The following is a 20,119-nucleotide window of genomic DNA, read 5'->3' as shown; positions in this document are numbered from 1 at the left end:
AAAGACGATTTATGGCCGTCTCTTCCTTCTCTCTTCGCAAAATGGCGCCATCCCACCTGAAGAGCAACCCTAATTCTTCTTGGCACTGAATACATTTCGTGAAGAGTAGAAGAAATAAAATGGTGATATTTGCTCGTCAATCAGCCAAAGTTCTAAGATTGTGTTCTTTGTCGGCTACTTCTCGATTCTCCTCTCGCATCTTCTTCAACTCCAAGGTATTGGAAGAGTTCAAAAAAAATAAATAAATAAATAAAGACTAGTGGTGCTTTGCTGTAAAAAGGATTAGTATTATGCTTTATTTGAATTTTTTCTACTTCGATTTACGGTTTTTTATGTCGCTGTAATGCCTGTGGTTCGGTGATTTTGTTAACTTTTGACATGTATAGCAATTACTATGTTTCTTCAGAATGGATTTACTTGGCGTAGGTCTCTCAGCAATGCTGCTTCATCTACGGGCGTAGGTTAGGTTTCATGTTATTGATAATTTCCTTTTCTGCTCATGATAGAATTCGATATCAGTTTTGAAATTGCTGACATTCTACCCTTTTGTTCTTATTGGAAGCTTCGGAATATGAATATGATGATGATCATACTACAGACGATTCCAGGGTGACTGAGAAACAAACTGCCCTACGTATGGCACTGTCAAATATTGCGGCAGACTTTGGTAAAGAATCAATGCTGTCGTTGCAGCGATTTTTTGGCGCTAGACGTGCCCCCGTGATTTCCACAGGATCATTGAAACTGGATCAGGCTCTTGGTATTGGTGGACTGCCTAAGGTTTGTTTCTGATCACTTAGTTGCACCTATCTCTAATCACAAGTTTGTGTTTTTGTTGATTATTAAGAAATCAAATTGTATGGCCATGAGTTGTCATATCATCATAGTAAACCTAGTTATGTAGTTATTTCACATGAGAGTGAGAAATTGAGAATTATCTTGTCTACATTGTTTAATGTCACACAGGAAGTTGAATTTTCTATGACAGACTTCAATTTGATGATTGTTTTTATCAGGGACGGATGGTGGAAATTTATGGGCTAGAAGCATCGGGGAAGACAACACTTGCATTGCATGTTATTAGAGAAGCTCAGAAGCTCGGAGGTTGGTTGTATCAACAGACTTGAATAAGTTGAAGTATCTCTTGTTCTCAGATAGGTTACTGTTATTTATCCCTAATCTAATGTAGTTCTCTGGTAGGTTACTGTGCTTACCTTGATGCGGAGCATGCACTAAACCCTTCAGTTGCAGAATCAATTGGTGTAAACACAGATAATCTCCTTCTTTCACAACCAGACTGTGCTGAAAATTTACTGAGTGTGGTGGATACACTGACAAAAAGTGGATCAATTTCTGTAATTGTTGTTGACAGTGTATGTGCCTGAAATTATTCCTGTCTCTTTTTTCTGTCTCCAATTGTGCACATGAATTAAATTGAATGTCAATTATGATTGATTAGAGTGATTATTCCCCATCTAATGAAGCAAATGATATTCTGTTTCAAACAAAGCAAACTTGTTGATACTACTCACTGGTTATGAAGTTATCATTATCATATTCATGCTACTTTCTAGTTTCATATTGTGCATGTGTCAAGTTTCTTTTATATTTTGTACTGTCGTGTGAATGAAGAAAGATATTTGTTCTGCTTGTTGCTAAAATTTCTTTTAAAAGATAACTATACACACTGAACATGCACGAGTCATTAAGATATATCACCTTTGGGGATTTGATGAAATATGGTTATCAATGGCATCTTCCTCAAAACTCAGCATAGGGTGCTTTAATTTGAAGCCTTTTCAGTTTTGCAATCAATTTCCCTTTTGTGAGTCATGCTTAGTTCCCCTTGTGTATTGTTTTCTGCTCGATATTTTAATCACTAGGCTAACTTGATTATATATATATTTTTTTTTTCTTGTCCTTTACCCTTTTGTGAAAACCAAAAAATGGATATCTCTGTGTTTCATTTTCCATTATATACAGGAAATCGTGGATCTTATATACAGGAAGTTTGACCTGAATTCTTGTTGCAGGTGGCTGCACTTATTCCTCAATGTGAAGTTGATGCTCCGGCATGCAGTCCCTCAAAAGACCAACACGCTAAAATAATGACACAAGCGCTAAGAAAAATCCATTATTCTCTATGCAATTCCAGTACTCTTGTCATTTTCATTAACCAGGTTAGCACTTTTTCGCTGGTAGCTTCAATTATTTCTCATGCTTTGTACCTGAGACTAATATTCTTCAGTCCTTTTAGGTTAGACATAAGAAGAAAGAAGTAAAAGGTACAGCATGGGAAGAAGTAACGACTGGTGGTAATGCCTTGAAATTTTATGCAGCTATCCGAATGAGAATTAGTAGAAGGAAATTGCTCAAGGCAGGGGATGAGGTAAGACTGTGCAATGATGTCAACATCTCATGTCCCTTATTATTCTTATCATCTAATATGAATTCCCTTGCAAATCTGTGTATGTATGATTTTCTCAACTTATATATGCCAGCATGATTGCAACTGAATGTCCCTGTCAGAAATTATGTAGCAGTAAAGCTGATTTTCTTTATCCTCAATAGCTTAAGTTTCCTTTCGTTTCAAACCTCCTACCGTAGCTTGATGCCTTGGTCAATAGAGAATAGTTGATAAACACTAAGAATGTTTGATTTATATATGTATGTAACAGACTGATACTTGCCACCAGAGAGCTTTCTGTAGGGTTATTTATATATTATTTTTGACCTTATTTGCTTTTTAATGTCAGGCTACCGGTCTTGGGATATTTGTGCAAGTTGTTAAAAATAAGCTTGCACCTGCAATGACTAAAGCTGAGTTGAACATAAAGTTTGGGAAGGGAATATGCCGTGAATCAGAGGCCTTGGACTTGGCCTGTGAACATGGTCTCATAGCCACTGATGGAAGCAGTTACATCATAAAAGATAAAATCTGGCACAGTAGAGATGAAGTTTTAGAGTATTTGGCAGCAGATGATGAAGCATTGGATGATGTAATCAGAACCCTAAGATGCCATTTATTTGAAAGGAGTTCTAAAGGATATCATTGATTGCATGACAAGAATTCAGATAGCTTGTAGCTGTTACCTGCAAAATGTTCGTCAGAAAGACTCTGCAAAAGCACTGAGCTTGACTCCGGACTACATGAAAATTGTTCTAGAGTGAAAAACATCTGTGTAAGGTACAAATTTAAAGTGAGTTATGGTTAATATAAATTTGAATGATTCCAAAATATGTGCGCACCGAGCGTATAGTTAACCTTTCATTGTGTAATGTGTAATATCACATTCCTTTAATCATTATAAATTCAGCAATACGTTTTTTATGCTCTTTCTAAGATAAAGATTCCAAAGTAAATTAGGAAACATGAGGTTCTAAATCTAGAACAAAACCTTTCTCCTGAACTGCTGAGAGAGAAGCTGATAGCTTACCCTCTAAACATTCTCACAATTTTCACTTCCGTGCTCTTAACAGAAAACGATAAATATCCAGTGATATGACTATGTGTACCATAGACATCATGATCTTAGGTACTTTGATGGATTGTTAGCAAAAACTTATACTTCTAAATCTTAGATTAATGTCCCATAATATGAAGGCTTGTGCTGAGAATTACTGTTCCTTTTGCTACTCTTGGTTATTTCTCCACTGAAAGAGCTCCAGGAAGAAAGCTTGGGTTTGGATGGGGAAAGTTCGCCTGAGTACATGTCCCATAACTCCAGCCTTTGTTTAGGTGTGCTCAGTGATCTAGCCTTGGCCTTAGTAGATTTTGTGGCAGCCATGTATGCCGGGAAAACTGGAGAGTCAGGTAAAGATCCATCATCTCCCATTGATTTCTGCCTCACATGACAAAATGATCTTCTCGGTTGTGAAAATATGGTGTTCAATTCCTGTTTGCATTCTGGTTTCTGCTTCAGTTGTGGCAGACTAGTTACATTAATTGTTACGGTATTTGAGCGAGACAAAGATTTCCACTTATCTATCCCTGCTTGATAATGTGCTTCGACCAATTTATCAAGCCGGATGTTTTTTATCTCTTTATGCTTCATTGGTTCTTGCAGGCTTCTGTCGTTTCTAATCTCCTGGAAACAAAATAGTCAAGTATGTAGGCAAGCCTAAAAAACTGATGATATGATGTTAGTTATGTTACGGTCAGTCATCTCATGATGTAGATTTTTGTAGATTCGAGAATACCCTCTGGGAAAATGAATACTGCTTCATGCACCCCCGTGTAGCAATGCCTTCCCGCTTTTGCAAAGATGTGGCTCCTAACTCTTCCTTAGGAGGCAAACTCAGATCCCAACTCTTGTGACTGTTGCATCGATGCTGCCAATGTAGAAATCATGGTAATGCTTTTTTCTTCAATATTGATATCACATTATTGACTCATTAGGAGACTGACATATTTATATTAAATCAGCTTCTGTATTCAAAATGTTGAAGTAGTTCAGGTTAGAGTAGTATAGGTAATCTCAGCCTCCTCACTTACCCTAAATTCTTCATATTGGCATGCTTCCTTCTTGTTTACATTATTTCTCTTTGTACCATGATTAAGATGATCAAAGGGAGTTTGAATTCTCTTTTTATGTACTTGGGACTGTTGTTTCAAGATCCAAGACATTGATGGCATTTTTCTAACAACAGTGCGCCTAATTAGCTCTCCTCGTATCACAGCCTGAAGCTTTACCAGTCCTTTAAGTGCATTGAGTGCTTTCTTTGCCTACAAAAGCCCAATAATGACATTTTTCACTGATTTGTTTCAGGATATACGACCTGTGTATACAAGGAACAAAAGAACTCACTAGATGTCTCCGGTAAGTACTTTGGATCTTGATGGCTGCCATGTATTGATTTTTCCTTTCATAGGGAATACTTGTGAGCCTGACAACCTCAGCAGCAGCATTGGCAGCAGCCACAGCCGCCTCTGCTGCTGCAGCGGTTGCAATTGCTACGGCCAATGCATGCTTTCTTTGTTCCTCCGTCACCATTTTATTTACAGCTTCCTGAGGTGCCTCTAGTGCAGGACACTGTCTGAAGTTGAACCTTTCGAAAAACCATCCCCATTTCTTGGGCTTCTGAGAACTCTTAAAGCCACAAGAATGTTCAAATGATAAGTTCATCAGATGATTAATTAACGAAAACTGCAAAAACATAGATCAAAACAGTATGTTGCAATCGAATGACACTAATTTACCTCTTCTGATTTTGGTCTAGACTCGGAAATAAATAGCCTCTTTACATAGGTGAACCAGCTTTTCTTCTTCCCCATATAGGTAAGCAGTTAAGTAGATTCGCGACAGAATGTTCCTTCTGAGTCATGCTCGAGTCTAGATAATAAAGAACTGTTTTATTCTTCAAAATATGCTGAATTTTCTAGCGAAATGATACCATACCTGTGTAGAATTAACTCGTTAAGGCTCGCTCCATATGTTGATAAAATCTACTCATGTCTGACAGCATATCCATCACTGTTTGTTTTCTTAGAATGATGGATGAAGAAGAGGCAAAGTGGCTTAGTTTACCCTCTTTAAAGTTTCAAGAACAGAAATTTGATTAGTATATTCTTTCAAAAGCACATCATGTGCTTATTGATAGTGACTGTGAAAGCAACATATATTTTTGTGGTTGGGGGTGGGGTGGGGTGGGGTGTGGGGGTTTAAAGCTTTAACCTTTGATATGTCTTTCCTACGCCATGCTCTAAAAGTCTTGTGTGAGTGCCTTCTTTGTGCCCTTTATCTCTTTTATCATTGCCACTATCCTTTCTTACATAAAATCTCATTCAGACTCCACATTGAGTTTGTTCATGTAATGAAATTTTGAACCAAGAAATAGCCCACACATTTCAAACTATGGGTTTGGTAGATCTCTGCTGAAAATTGCTCTACCATTCCCACTAATAAGTGATGAAATTCTTGCTTCATCTTTCATTTGAGAATTGGGATATGCTGACTGAGTCAATTGTGAATCATATGAGAAATATGGTCAAGTATAATCTTATGTATAGATACAGATATATATATGTGTGTATGTGTGAGGTTTTTGAGGGGAAGAAAAGTGTGTGATTGACTTTCTAGCTGTTCAATTGGCCCACCAGAGTGAAATTTTGGGTTAGGAAATTATGAATTAGGTAAGGTTTTGAATATTTTACATAAGATGCGTTAGTATTAATTAATGATGTTGTTCTCTGGGATCTAATTAGCTAACAAATAATCAAATTTCAGAAACCATTCATCACATATCTTTGCCATTTTTATACCCCAGAAAGCTTTCCAGATATGGAGGGGGGGGGACCATGCATGTATGGATTATTGTAAGAAAGAAACATCAACATAACAATGTTTGTTAAAAAAAATGATAACAATGTTAAGCATGACGTTGATCATTTTTTAATTTTCATTTCTTATTTCAGAAAGTGTTGAAAGTAGTATGATTACAGGCATGTGGAAATTTATCATAGTTTCTTACCCTGCTGGAATTTTAATTTAATTTAATTTCACTTTTTTTTTTTTTTTTTTTTTAAAATGTAGTTTAAAATGATATATAGCTTTTACTGGGCCCGAGTAAATATGAGACTCAATTAGGACACTGTAATTATAAATCGGCCCAATAATGGGTACCTTTTATTGGGCTTAGGCCCAAGTTTTAAGATGACAGAGCTCTAGGGTTTTTAACTGCTGCCGATTGCCGTCGTCTCCGGCGAAGCCAATCAACTTTCGCTGCTTCGAGGTAGTTTCCTTCCATTTCGCTGCCATTTTTAACCTTTGCGCTGTATTTTTCAGTTTGAAACCTTGTACCTTGGAGGTGGTTAGCGGTTGTCGTTTGACGGTGGAGAGGCAATCCGGTGGCTATGGAATCTGCATCTGGTGCTGAGCAATCTGTTCCACCTGCCAGCAGTGAAACTGTGGTTACCGCCACCGACATAACCTCAATTCAACCGGTGATTGCACCTGTCGTTGCACCGCCGGTGATTCCTCCTCTCGCTCCAATAGCTGCTGCTCCTCGTCCGACTCCGGCGCCATTGAATCCGATACCTGTCCGTCCTCCGGTCAACAGGCCTTCAGTAGCACAGGATAACGGCGACTCGAGAACCAGTGATTCAGGTTCGGATGAGGAGGAGCCAGAATCGAGCGGCGCCGCTGCTCGGGAGTATGAGGTATCAGAAGAAAGTAAAAAGGTTAAGGAACGACAGGAGAAAGCAGTGCAGGAACTTCTAATGAAACGCCGAGCGGCTGCCCTAGCGGTTCCGACGAACGACAATTCTGTCCGTGCGCGCCTCCGGCGCCTCGGCGAACCGATCACTCTGTTCGGAGAGAGGGAGATGGAAAGGCGTGATCGGCTGAGGACGCTTATGGCGAAACTTGATTCAGAAGGTCAACTGGAGAAACTAATGAAAGCTCATGAGGAAGAGGAAGCTGCGTCGACGGCGGCGCCGTCGGAGCTTGAGGAAGAAATTCAGTATCCATTTTTCACTGAAGGTTCTCAGGCACTGTTAGAAGCTCGTAGAGAGATCGCGAAGTACTCTCTGGTGAGATCAGCACTACGCCTGCACCGAACAAGAAGAAAACGGGATGATCCGGATGAAGATTTGGATGCAGAGATCGATTGGTCACTGAAACAGGCGTCGTATTTGGGCCTCGAGTGCAGTGAGATTGGTGATGATCGACCTCTATCTGGTTGCTCAATTTCACATGATGGAAAGATGCTTGCCACTTGGTAAGCTTCTTCTTTATTGCAAATGTTGGCTGGTTGAGTTGTGTTTGTCTTATTATCCTATATCCGCCATTGATGCAGCTTTAGACATGCAATTTTACATGTGTTTTGATCATTCATAAGTTCTCACCACTTATGATGTGTTTACTATAACTGATTGAGAACTCTATTCACGTTTAATCACATGTTTACTTTAAAATATTAAAACTCTTACTACACTCGACCAGTGATTATTATATTAATTTTATGATTATCCTATCCTATCCTATCCCATAGATGCGATAATGATCATCATATAAATACGGCAGATTAAGATTGAGGTTGTTTAAATGTTCAACAATTGTTTCGGCATCAGTATGAATTGAATTCATGTGTTTTTTGTTATGCCTGTTGTGCTTCATTCATAAAGTTAATCAGGAAAGGGTAATTTTGACTACAGTAATCATACCCTTTAATTTTTATGTAATTTTGTAACTAAAATTTACTTTTCTTTGATACTTATTTATTTACATGTATCATATTCTCTGGTTGTAAATTGATGAGTTCACTTGCTACAATGCATTTGGAAACTGCTTGTAATTTATTCTTGCTGTTTTGTTGTTTATTAGCTCTCTAAGCGGGATTGCAAAAGTGTGGAAGATGCCGGAAGTAAGGAAGATATCCGCACTTAAGGGCCATACCGAACGAGCTACTGATATTGCATTCTCTCCCATCAGCAACCAAGTGGCTACAGCCTCCGCTGACAGGACTGCAAGACTCTGGAATTTCGATGGGTCTGCCCTTCGAACATACAGTGGCCATTTGGATCGTCTTGCACGTATCGCATTCCATCCATCAGGAAAATATTTAGGTACAGCCAGTTTTGACAAAACATGGAGATTATGGGATGTAGAGACGGGCGAGGAGCTGCTTCTCCAAGAAGGTCATAGTAGAAGTATCTACGGGATCACTTTTCATCATGATGGTTCATTAGCAGCTTCTTGTGGATTGGATTCTCTTGCTCGTGTTTGGGATCTAAGATCCGGAAGAAGTATTCTTGCTTTGGAAGGCCATGTCAAGCCTGTAATTCTACGTTCATCTTTTACCTTGCCTTAAGCCTTTCTGGTGCACTTTATTTTATTGTTTTGTAATTCTCACTGCAATTTCATCTTTCCTTCTTTTAGGTGCTCGGTGCCAACTTTTCTCCAAATGGTTATCACTTAGCCACTGGTGGTGAAGACAATACTTGCAGGATATGGGATTTGAGGAAGAGAAAAACTCTGTACATAATACCTGCACATGCTAACCTCATTTCTCAAGTGAAATTCGAACCTCATGACGGGTACCTTTTGGTCACAGCCTCATATGATATGACTGCTAAGGTTTGTACATTTTAGTAAAACATGTTTAAATAGTTCCTCAGTTTGCTTTCTGTTTTGTGACCCTTGTATTGACTTCTCATTTCAGATATGGTCGTCAAGAGACTTTAAGCCTGTGAAGACACTATCAGGCCATGAATCAAAAGTTACGTCACTTGATATCACCGGAGGTTAGTTCTATCATTTCATGGCAAAGATTAGTTTTAACTGTGTGTACTACTAACCTTTGTATCGTCCGTTTAATGGCAGATGGACAATGCATTGCAACTGTTTCGCATGATAGAACAATCAAGCTGTGGACAAGCAAAGAGACTGATAAAGAGAAGGAGATGGACATTGACTGAACCGAGACACTCTGCATGCAGGTTTAGCTGATGCTATTTTGATAGCTTTAATTGATTTCTGAATCAAGAATCATTTCCTTATCTTTGCCCTGACTATCAATACTGTTAATTGTATTAAGTTTCCATTGCTCTTAACTGCATTTAAATGTGTCCTCTAGTTTCTAATCTCAGCTTTTAGCCATCTCAGTTTACTAAATACACATACACTGACATATATGCTTAGAGAAACAAAGACCTTATTAGAGAATCAGTTCAATAAAGAAACGCCACGATGAATGAATAATGTCCCATCTTATGTAACAAATAAATCAGATCTCGACTAGAACACACGCACACTACTCTGTACACCAGACAGATTAGGCACAAATCTATGGTCATATGTACGTTCGTTTACTATGTGAGTTAGTCAAGTGTCTTGCCTGTCTTGTGCTATTACTTTGTGGTCGCAGCCCATCATCAGAATTCAGAAATGGTAGCATTGAAAACCCCTGATGCCTTCAAGCTTTGTATAATAACCTGTCTGCAACAACCAAAGGATGTAGGAGAGAATGTTTTTTCCGGCTAGCGAAGATAGATATATGCTGTGATTCCCATATATTTACATATAGGACAAAATGTGTGCACCTTCAAGAGCTTCGACTTCTTTTCCTTGTTGCTCCAGACAAAATTTGCTCGATACCTGGTAAAGAATCTGATGAGGTAAGAACTTTTTACTTTGCTTCAAACTTTAGGGTTCTTTTCCAATGAAGCATTTCTTCTTTTGTTCCAGTTGAAGCAATTACATATGCCTGCATTTGAGTTTCCATGAGTACATGCTTAGTGACCGCTCGAAAGCTGTACATTAGGGTTTAGGAAAGATAACCATGTCGACAGACTCGGTGTTTTGAACAGAAGTTCCTGGCCAGAGTACTTGTGGTGTCAATATGGATGATCCAATCCAATCCATTCCAGCTTCCTTTGAAGATTTAAGCATGAAATTGGTGGTAGGTGTAATAAGAAGATGAAATTGATGAAGGTGTGAATGAACCTGGATGGATATCTGGAAGAGGAGAATTGAAGTGCAGATGTGCAATGGCTGCAGAAGGAAGGAGGAGGTCTGCGCGGGAAGAAATAAATGTAATGTACGTAGATGCGAGTCTTTAACTTGTGTTTTGAGTTTTCCATGCAGAAGGAAAGAGTGCTCCCGTGGAGAACTGCCGTCTTCATTGGGATATTTAACGGTCACGGTGACGGCAGCCAGCCATATCATATCAGTAACAGTAAGTGTTTCTTTATAAATATATATAATATATATACTAATTTGTCTTTGATTGGGATTTAATTAGATCTCTCTCAGAAAATAACGGTTTCATATATACTTTAACTAATATTAATTATAGCAGATGAATTAAAAGATTGTGAGTGATCTAGATATAATATTGGAAAAGAAAATTGTAATCTAATTTCGAGAACGTAACCAAACACATCCTAGGTTTTTGGAAATTCTATAACGTGGTTAAATCGGAGTAATCTGCATTCGCTGGACAGGTGTTTAGCGCAAGCCCAATATACTTAAATGTTATAATTAATTTTGTCGGACCAAGTAGGACAGCCCGATAAGCCCATGAACAACAATCGGACATGTTGTTAACTCCTTCATGCGGGCCCATCTAGCATCAGACTGCTTGTCGTCCTATTTCCGACAGGCCCATGTTTACGTGCATTAGAGATAAAGGCCCATATTGAAAACTCAGGTGCTGTCGGCCCATTGCTGCCAGGCCGTAATCTAGAACTCACGTGCTGTCGACTCATTTCCGACATATCCACATGGCATCAGAGTGTCTGTCGGCCAATCTACAATAGGCCTCTGAAGGCCTTAAAGGCCCAATATCATATTCCAAACTGGGCCTAGCTAGAGGCCCAAATAAAGCACACAGTCGGTCCATTTATGAGGCCCAAGTTGAGACTTCACGTGCTGTCGGCCCATTTCCGACAAGGCCAAGTAGCGTCAGGTATCTGTCGGCCAGTCTACAACAAGCCCCTGTGATGTCAGCGGGCCTCAAAGGCCCAATATCAGTCTTCACACTAGGCCTAAAGGCCCAATTCTATAACTTACTATCTGTCGGCCCATTTACATTAGGCCCAATCAAGAACTCACTTGGTGTCCGCTCATTTCCGACAAGACCACATGGCATCATGGTGTTTGTCGGCCAATTTCCAGCATGTCCATGTAATGTTGACAGGCCTTTCAGGCCCAATCTTACTTTTAGTATGGGCCTTGAAGCCCATACTAAACTCTTCTGACGGCCAATATTCAACCGGCCCAATTTAGAAGCTGTCGTTTTTTTCCGACAGGCCCACCTGAAATCAAGGTGTTTGTCGGCAAAATTGCCAACAGGCCCATGTAATGCTGACAGCCATTCCATGCCCAAAATGGAAACTCCCCTACAATAAGCCCATTTTCATCAAAGCCCAAGTAGAGAACTCACCTGCTGTCGCGTTATTTCCGACAGACCAAGGGGGTATCAGAGTGTATGTCGGTCAATCTCCGACAGACCCATGCAATGTTTAAAGGCCTTTAAAGCCCAATATCACATTCCAACCAGGCCTAAAGGCCCAAATCCAAAACACACATACATTCGGCCCAATTATGACAGGCCCAAGTTTAGAGCTCACGTGCTGCGGGCTCATTTCCGACAAGTCCATGTGGCTTCATGTGTTTGTCGGCCAGTCTCCGACAAGCCCCTGTGATGTTGGCGGGCCTCACAGACCCAATATCAGTTTTCACACGAGGCCTAGAGGCCCAAATCTAAAACTCACTCGGCGCATTTATATTAGGCCCCAATCAAGAACGCACGTGTTTTTTGCTCCTTTCCGACAAGCCCATGTTGCATCCTGGTGTTTGTCGGCCAATATTATCCCTCAGGCCCGTGTAATGTTGACAGGCCTTTCAGGCCCAATCTTACCTTTATACTAGGTCCATATTGAATACTCACATGTTGTTGGCTCATTTTCAACTGTACCCAACACAACCAATAGAAAAAAAAAAAAAGGACAGCAAACTAACCTCTACACTTATTTCAACCGTAGAACAACTTTGTAGTAAAGTATCTACCACGTCTATCATATAGTATAATTTTCAAGAATTGCGTATTACCCCCCAAGTCCCCAGTAATTAAATTACGACCCCATCCAATAATTCATATGAATAATGATGAATACACACAACAATAGACAGACATTAGAAGTCTGTTATAAAAAAAACCAATAAAAAAAAAAAAACCCAAACCTCACCTGACTGCTCCAAAAATGGACGTTCTTAACATATCACCTCCTCAGCAGCTTCAACACATCGCCGACGAGATGCAGCGATCCCGTCACCAGAACCTGCAACAATGCCAATGCTGGAATCATTGTATGCTTAAGTATTTAGCACAGGTTTTAATGAAAATGTGTGATAATTTGTACTTTCTATAATACTAAGAAAAAATACAAAAAGTACACGATTTTATTTCAAAAAAAATAATAAAAAGAATATATTTTTTAATCATAGAAATAAAAAAAAAAAATAGCATAAATTTGGATGATGACATGTCGGGAAACTTAACTAACCTGGATTCGATAAGAAGGATTCTCTCGGCAATAATTCCTCAGCCAGTTGATGGTCATCGGCAGCGAAGACACCACAGCACTGCACGAGAAGTGTCCGTTGGCGGGTCGGCAGTTAGAAGCATCCTCATGAATAAATGTTCCGCGTGGCGCCGCCTCCGGTATTTGCATCTTGAAGTTCTTGCAGTGAGCATCTGTTTCAGGATTATATATATATATACACACACATTAATAGCCAGTTGAGCTCGTGAAGTCCCATATACATGTGTGTGTGAATTTACCCTTTCCGTGAATGATCTTCTCCCACACTCTCTGGAGGTTGAACTGCCACGACAAATCCTTAGACGAGCCCTCCAAAGGGATTGCCGAGGAACCAGAAGTGACCTTACTGTATGTAGAGATGCTCGGAACAAAAATGGCCTTTGCAAAATATGTACCTGAAAAACCCCCCAATGGGTAAATGTACCAAAGCATTCTTAACACATGTAAAACCATCAAAATAGAACCAAAACACGATAAGTAACACTAATCTCAACTTTAGTCGAGCTAGTAATAAGTCGTTATTATCATATTGGCTATACAAGTTTGAGGCTAAATTGCGACAATTTGAGTATCATAATAACATACATGTACTTTGATCCCGCAAAGTAAACATGTTCTAACAGTTTCATTTATCAAAATTAACATAATCCACTATAGTAGTGCAGAATAATTATGGGATGGACATTATCAAATAGACCTAAAAGTTTGTATTATAATGAAACTATAATTTTAAATAAATCTATCTTGTTCGATCAAACATGATATGGTGTCTAAAAAGTAAGATCAAATTTATGGATGGTATACCTGATGAAGCACATGTATCAACAAGTGTCGGGAGAAGAATCTGAGGATCTCTCACTTCCATGCAGTTGAATAAGAGAATCTGCAGTAAATATTACTACTCGGTTTAAGTTCCTGGGACATGAAAAGGTGCTTACTAATTGTACACAAGGATCATTTACCTGCTTTGAAATTTTCTCAGGTTTGTTCTTTCCCGGCTGCACATAGCCATTACTCCACAATTCTGAAGTTTTCAGCATTGAAGAATATGAAGGAACTGGCAGTGAACGCCTCGGGACCTCGTTTATGGCGCTAGAAAACCACCGGGCACAAGCTTCCAGGCTTTCAGGACTGTGTGCCCCATCCAGGTAAAATATCAAATTGCCTGAAGAGTTGTCAATCGCTCCATTGGTACCATTCGTTGTCAAAGAAGAGTCGTGAACAATCTCAGCTCTTCCAGAAAGACGTGCAGCAGAAAGACCCCGCAAAAACGCCTCAGGTAAACCATCTTCAGTGTCAACCTGATCAATGACCCGAAACACTATATTATTTTATATTTTTCAAGCAAAATAAACATGATATTACTAGTCTCGTAATTATGATCTATTAAAATAATACTGGGATTATAATTTCATCCTACAAAGCAATCACACCCTTAATGTATAGATGATTGGGATTGATAGAATTCTCTAACCTTATGGAGCCTTTCCCAATTTCTGGTACTCTGAAGCCAACTCCTACAAAGGGCAACAGCAAGGCCGGCATTTGTAAATTGGTGATCACCGGACAAGCTTAGTTGCATACCTTTCAGTTTCATACGATCGAGAGGGGCAATTACTTCCAAGTTAACCTGAAACATGATCAAAGGTAAACAAGGAGTGGCACGTGCTCAATGTGAATTCAAAGAATAAATTATTAAGATACCGCTTTTTCCTTGGCTTTCTCTCGAAGGACTTCCATTGCTTCAGTAAGTTGTGGGACAGTGTAGGCGGGGACTTGAGGCTTCAGGAGTAGAGAAGACATCAACCCATTTCAGAAAATACTCGAAAAAGTGTAACTGCCAATAACTAACAATAAATAATCCTCGATGGAGAATTGTAGAAGAAATGCATTTCTGTTTCGTATGTAAAGTAGTGCACCTTAAATATTCCGGCTTTGTGGGAAGCAATCTGTCCAAGTGTATCACCTATAGTTTATTTGCAGGAGGCCATACAGATTCATCAATTTGCGAAACATAAATACAGAACAAGAAAAGACATCTGAGTGTAACTTCGTGCAATAAACATACCCAATGTTTCCATGTGATCCATGCCCAGAGAACTAACACCACAGACAACAGGACTTTCGATCTGCACAATTGATCAGAGAAGGGTGTGATAACAACTATAGGTTCTCAACAGACCAGAGATAATATATAGAGATATTACTTATGAAGTTACAAATCACAAAGTTAATCAATAGTCAGAATAGGAAAAAGGTGGACATGCTACCACATTCGTTGAATCCCTCATGCCTCCGAGACCAACTTCAATGATGGCAACATCGACCTGTGAAACATGTCAGTTAAAGTTGGATATGGTTACTAAACAGGTCCTGAAGTTCATTGTAAATATGGTTATTGAAATTAAATTCAACATTCCAATCAAGATCCTAGCATTACTGCGTGTATAAGCTGATATGTTTCCTTCTCACATATATTTACCTATATAAGTAGGTGATCTTTTTAAATCCTAACACCATAATGTTTTATCAAAGCTTGTTAGAGAAAAACAACATCCTACCTTTTCACATACAAATATTTTAAAGGCCAATACAGTGAGGAACTGGAAAAGTGGAGGCATGGGCAAATCATCTGAGAGATTCTCCTGAAGAACAAGATTTCCATCATTAGAAGCGTGCATTGCAGAATAATATTTTATATTGTGCAAAAGTTCAAACTGACATTTAGATTTACAAGGCATAGTAAATGTTTCTTGAAAATAAATTCTATCTCAAATAGACACGTGCATACATTCTTCACTCTCCACGCAATTGCTCATTAAGATGTGAGAATTATCATTTATAAGTAGAGTTTTATCCATCATTTGCCTTGGTATATTCCCATATATCACCATTTATCACTATTGTCCCTCAATTCTGTAACAAAGTATTAACAATTCGCCATTCTGCATAGGAATTTGGTTACATCTCAATTGGAAAGTGGAACAGCATAGGACAAACAGTTTTCAAAACATAGATAACCTGGAAATGCAATATATTTACACAATCGGAAAGGGGTACTCAAACCAGATGACTAGATCAGCAATACCAGGAACACCCATTATGACATTGAAAATGAACTAAAGATTAAATTTATTGTTTTACCTTCAGCTGACGCCAGCATTCCCAAAAATAATATAGAAACTTTTCTTCAGATATATCCAATCTGTAAGGCAGAGGAAATTAAGTTACAATGTAGACTCTCATCTCTCAAGGAAATTCATAAACATTAGGCGAATGATCTGCTGTTCATTGTTGTCCAACATTAGTTATTTACATCCCATGCTTTCAAAACTCTGATCACATAATACTAAACCAGCTATTGTGATCTCTCAAAAAGTTAAATCAAAGTTGGGGATCAAGTAGAAAAATGAAGGGAATCCAAATTATTTGAAAATTTCATTGAAATTTTAGTAATACTCAATCAGTAAAACTTGCAATTATTGTATGAAACTCACTTTATACAAATGATCATTTATTATACCCTAAAAGCTCTGTACACTACTTCAGGGATTAGATTTATCAACCAATTTAGCTATTATAAGAAAGACTGTTCTGACATCCTAAATTGTTATCTTTGTCACGCACCTCTACACATCCCAACTTTACTCACCAAATGCAACACAAGTTATATAAATGAAAAACAAACATTTAGATGCTAACCCATCAAGACGAAATCTTTCTCTCACGTCAATTAAATGTGGAGAAGTGAACAGTCCAGTCCTAAATCCACATTCTCTCAAAATTGCCTCACAGAATGCACATGTTGAACCCTGAAATGTGAATGGTTAGTAGAATTTGAGGGGGAGAGGTTGAGAAAGGTCAAAATTTCGACGTAATGAAAATAATAATAAAATATCAAATCTTAACCAAATCTAACGTGTATAACTTTCAACATGTCCTCTCTAGAAAGACATTATTTGAGAGGAAAGGAAGGGTTTTTGCAAGGAAAATTCCTTCCATTTAGCCAAAATATGTCCTCCAAAAGTTGGAGGAAACAAATGGTAATAAAATGAAGGTAATAAAGTCAACCTCAGCCTAATGCGATATTCTTAGCGAAAAAAAGAAAAAATTGTTGATCTTAAAAAGAGTTCCTTGCAAAGAAGATTAACTTAACACCTTTCCTTTAGTTCCGGCAACATGGATAATTTTGAGTCGTGCTATATGCTCTTCCAAACCCATTATCTGCCAAAATAACATGCACTTAGTTGTGACTAGTAAATTTGTTAACTAAACAAAATGCCAAGAAATATATGTAATGGGAAACGAAAACAAGATCACTATAACATAAAAAGTTTATACCGGTTCTTTCACTATTTAGAGTAGCACCTCAGTTGGTTGACTTACAACTACATAAGAGTTCAGTTACTATTCAAATGTCAAAAGATCTGAATTTATCATGATCACTAGAAAAGGTTATACATGACTGAATATCAAAGCAACAATACCTCATCAGAAGAAGGGTTAAACTTGGAGGAAAGAAAACCTATCTCAAATTGCAACTCCTATTTGACTTACATGAACATACATCAAGAACAAACCACATGGTGAATTATGAATCCTTCGTTTTTGCAGAGTAGTCTGGCTGTAGTTGAATTTATATATGAAAGAACTTTTGAACATGTTGGCATCTACTTGAGTGAAACTAATCCAAAGCCGTTGATATTAAGGTATATAGAAGAAGACAAATTGGTAGTTTAAATGACCTCAGGAAAATGTAATGCCTTCCATTTATGAGAGTGAAAAAGTTAGGTGCCAGTCTTGGAGCTGTTTGGAAGTTATTTACTAACAAACAGTCAAACATGGGGTACAAAAGCAGTCACAAACTAAAACAAGGGGACCAAAAATTAATTGAACCCCGGTAAATCACTTCTGCATTACCTTTAGATACATCTTCATTCTGCTCAATTTGTCGTATTTATCACTTACTGCTGATCTATCTCCTCGCTTTTTGCTAGTGATGAGAGAAGAAAGTGCCTCCATGGCAGCATCATATGAGGATGGAAGGTGCAAGTTATTTTCATTTTCCTCTACAATTCCATTGCTCTCCATCAGTTCCAGGACTGGAGATGAAAACTTCCTTTCATTAACACCTAAAAGGTTCATAGATATGATATCTAAACTAATTTTCCCCATTAAAATCTTCGAATAAATTTAATTTTCATATCCACTAAAGAATTTCTACCACAAGCACCAGAAAAAAGTGATCACGATCATCCACCATACCTCTGTGCCCTATTCGTAATTGTGAGTGCAGTCTTTTGGTTCCAATGGCATCAACTGCACTCAAGCAAGATGGAAACAACGAGGCTTTACATCTCAATCTAGAGATACATATGCATGCCCTCTCACTGAAACCTGGAAATGGAACTAATTTTGGCCTCAAAAAGAGATTTCTATACTTGAGCATGGGTCACACCAAAAAACACAATCTTGTGATCACTAGAACGGCATGAAACCTGTTTTCCAGAAGTCAGAACTAAATCAGAAAATGCAAACACCGTTGACTAAAAGGAAATAAAACAAAAATATTTGCTCACAATTGACCTTCTAGCATAGCATTTACTGAAACTTCTAAAATAAATACACGGAGAATATTTCGGAACTAGCACTGCATCTCAACCAGAGCCTGCCTAACTAGATTGGAACAAGATATGGCCATTACACATAATACAGATAGAATTTTCTTCTCTCAACTCAGAAGCCAAACTAATAGCATGGAAATGGGCGGCAAACTATATTTATGCTATACTCCACCTTCGATATTGAATATTATGTCTATATATAGATATATATTCAGATGCTCTCAATTGGATAACAGATAACTGCAGACACAGTCCAATAGGCTTCTTAAATAAGAGTTACACAAATGGTTAGGAATGTATTAAGGCAAGAATACAAACGCGGAAAAAATTTAGATTAAATAAAACAAACAAATACAAAATTTCCTCTTCATGGAACTACAACTACCTAGCACGATGCTATGAACATCATTACGAATAATTCCCTAACAAAAAATTACTTTCGCCGGATTTTGTGAAGAGCTCAAACTCAGAGCAGACAAAGATTTCAAACTACTTTCTTCACAAAGAATGACAAATGGCACAACAAACCAAAGCTTTTCACCAATCCTCATCCTCTTTTCATCATTAGTTAACCTCGATTATTGACTACCAATATTCTTCGAATCTCAGGATTTAAGAACAGTAAACAAATTCCAAACAGTCACAACACTGCAACCAATACCAATCTTCACGAACCGAAAAGCATACGAAACACTTCACCTGCGTATTCCGTGAACTCTCCGATGCCGGAACTTACTTCAGACTCGCCATAGGAGCAATACCGATTTCATTATTCCCCCACCGTCAGAAAGTTTGTCCTCAACATTTCGCGGCAACGGCTCTATTTATAGAGCACGCCGAGAGGAGGTATAATGACGGTTTTACCCTTCCATGCCTGGCCAACCATTTAGGGTTACATAATTTAAGTGCGATGCATCTGTGTCTAATTTTGTTTTTTTCCTTTGAATTACAACAATATCTTATTTTTAATATTTATTATAGTTAATATAATTATTGTAAATTACAAGTATTGGTAGTAGGTATTTGTTGCATTATTAGATAAGATCTGCAATCATCAAGGGACCATATAAAATATACATTAAAGAAGTAAAGTCATTATAGCACTAAAAAAGATCAGATTCGGCTGCCCAAATCACTGACAAACGGTTGATACATGAGTCGCCACGACATCCAACATTCTTACAATAAAGATACCATTTTGATGAAGCTAAGGTATATACCTTTTGCCTGGTGTACATATATCATTATGGCCGCAGCTATTAGGTTCTGATTAAGCGTATGTCATATATCATGCAACACATAACAAACAGACATGATGACTTTTTAATAAAAGAAACAAACAAACAATATTTAAAATGTCACAATTTACTCATCAAACCGATTATCATTTGAATTCTAATCATTTGGCAAATTAAATGTCATGTAAACTGTAAATAATCATCTATGA

General features: G+C 38.1%; 4 protein-coding genes across 15 annotated transcripts; 2 read left to right on the top strand and 2 right to left on the bottom strand.

The window, feature by feature from the left end:
* Nucleotides 1-68: 68 nt before the first annotated feature.
* On the top strand, nucleotides 69-3,069 carry LOC127264093 (DNA repair protein recA homolog 2, mitochondrial). The gene is made up of 8 exons (XM_051293472.1): nucleotides 69-215; nucleotides 407-461; nucleotides 563-780; nucleotides 1,017-1,104; nucleotides 1,201-1,373; nucleotides 2,034-2,180; nucleotides 2,258-2,389; nucleotides 2,757-3,069. Exons 1-8 carry the CDS (start codon nucleotides 120-122, stop codon nucleotides 3,054-3,056), a joined length of 1,209 nt encoding a protein of 402 aa, XP_051149429.1. The 5' UTR covers nucleotides 69-119; the 3' UTR covers nucleotides 3,057-3,069.
* A 271-nt stretch (nucleotides 3,070-3,340) lies between these two features.
* Nucleotides 3,341-6,426, bottom strand: LOC127264073 (protein IQ-DOMAIN 12). Of its 4 annotated transcripts, XM_051293453.1 has the most exons (7): nucleotides 5,676-6,426; nucleotides 5,400-5,531; nucleotides 5,201-5,316; nucleotides 4,809-5,090; nucleotides 4,496-4,726; nucleotides 4,201-4,332; nucleotides 3,342-4,088 (listed from the first exon to the last, which is right to left on the bottom strand). In XM_051293453.1, exons 3-7 carry the CDS (start codon nucleotides 5,273-5,275, stop codon nucleotides 3,579-3,581), a joined length of 1,230 nt encoding a protein of 409 aa, XP_051149410.1. In that variant the 5' UTR covers nucleotides 5,276-5,316; nucleotides 5,400-5,531; nucleotides 5,676-6,426; the 3' UTR covers nucleotides 3,342-3,578. The 4 variants fall into 4 exon arrangements, with proteins under 4 accessions (XP_051149419.1, XP_051149410.1, XP_051149404.1 ...); XM_051293462.1 differs by lacking the exon at nucleotides 5,676-6,426 and having other exon boundaries at nucleotides 3,341-4,088; nucleotides 5,201-5,313; nucleotides 5,400-5,626; XM_051293447.1 differs by lacking the exon at nucleotides 5,676-6,426 and having other exon boundaries at nucleotides 5,201-5,333; nucleotides 5,400-5,626.
* LOC127264047 (U4/U6 small nuclear ribonucleoprotein PRP4-like protein) lies at nucleotides 4,227-10,728 on the top strand. 7 transcript variants are annotated; one of them, XR_007841596.1, is made up of 9 exons: nucleotides 4,227-4,352; nucleotides 4,770-4,820; nucleotides 6,786-7,719; nucleotides 8,325-8,778; nucleotides 8,880-9,077; nucleotides 9,163-9,244; nucleotides 9,324-9,439; nucleotides 10,027-10,117; nucleotides 10,188-10,728. XR_007841596.1 is itself a non-coding variant. In XM_051293418.1 (8 exons), the coding sequence occupies exons 3-7, from the start codon at nucleotides 6,854-6,856 to the stop codon at nucleotides 9,416-9,418; spliced, it is 1,695 nt and encodes a 564-aa protein (XP_051149375.1). In that variant the 5' UTR covers nucleotides 4,227-4,352; nucleotides 4,770-4,820; nucleotides 6,786-6,853; the 3' UTR covers nucleotides 9,419-9,439; nucleotides 10,027-10,728. The 7 variants fall into 7 exon arrangements, 3 of the variants coding, with proteins under 3 accessions (XP_051149375.1, XP_051149366.1, XP_051149350.1); XR_007841597.1 differs by having other exon boundaries at nucleotides 10,168-10,728; XR_007841593.1 differs by having other exon boundaries at nucleotides 9,324-10,117.
* Nucleotides 10,729-12,443: 1,715 nt separating this feature from the next.
* Nucleotides 12,444-19,987, bottom strand: LOC127264027 (folylpolyglutamate synthase). 3 transcript variants are annotated; one of them, XM_051293365.1, is made up of 17 exons: nucleotides 19,372-19,987; nucleotides 18,314-18,546; nucleotides 17,969-18,180; nucleotides 17,207-17,272; nucleotides 16,751-16,860; nucleotides 16,193-16,253; nucleotides 15,610-15,693; nucleotides 15,319-15,375; nucleotides 15,117-15,177; nucleotides 14,968-15,014; nucleotides 14,753-14,830; nucleotides 14,523-14,678; nucleotides 14,011-14,349; nucleotides 13,853-13,931; nucleotides 13,288-13,443; nucleotides 13,010-13,200; nucleotides 12,444-12,784 (listed from the first exon to the last, which is right to left on the bottom strand). In XM_051293365.1, the coding sequence occupies exons 2-17, from the start codon at nucleotides 18,495-18,497 to the stop codon at nucleotides 12,725-12,727; spliced, it is 1,941 nt and encodes a 646-aa protein (XP_051149322.1). In that variant the 5' UTR covers nucleotides 18,498-18,546; nucleotides 19,372-19,987; the 3' UTR covers nucleotides 12,444-12,724. The 3 variants fall into 3 exon arrangements, with proteins under 3 accessions (XP_051149322.1, XP_051149329.1, XP_051149338.1); XM_051293372.1 differs by having other exon boundaries at nucleotides 17,969-18,150; XM_051293381.1 differs by having other exon boundaries at nucleotides 18,314-18,445.
* Between the last annotated feature and the right edge of the window lie 132 nt (nucleotides 19,988-20,119).

The sequence above is a fragment of the Andrographis paniculata genome, unplaced genomic scaffold (genome assembly GCF_009805555.1).
Source record: "Andrographis paniculata isolate CXL003 unplaced genomic scaffold, ASM980555v1 Contig17END, whole genome shotgun sequence".
In the NCBI taxonomy this organism is placed as follows: domain Eukaryota; kingdom Viridiplantae; phylum Streptophyta; class Magnoliopsida; order Lamiales; family Acanthaceae; genus Andrographis; species Andrographis paniculata.
Note: the sequence above shows the minus strand (reverse complement) of the source record. Positions and strands in the feature narration are given on the sequence as shown.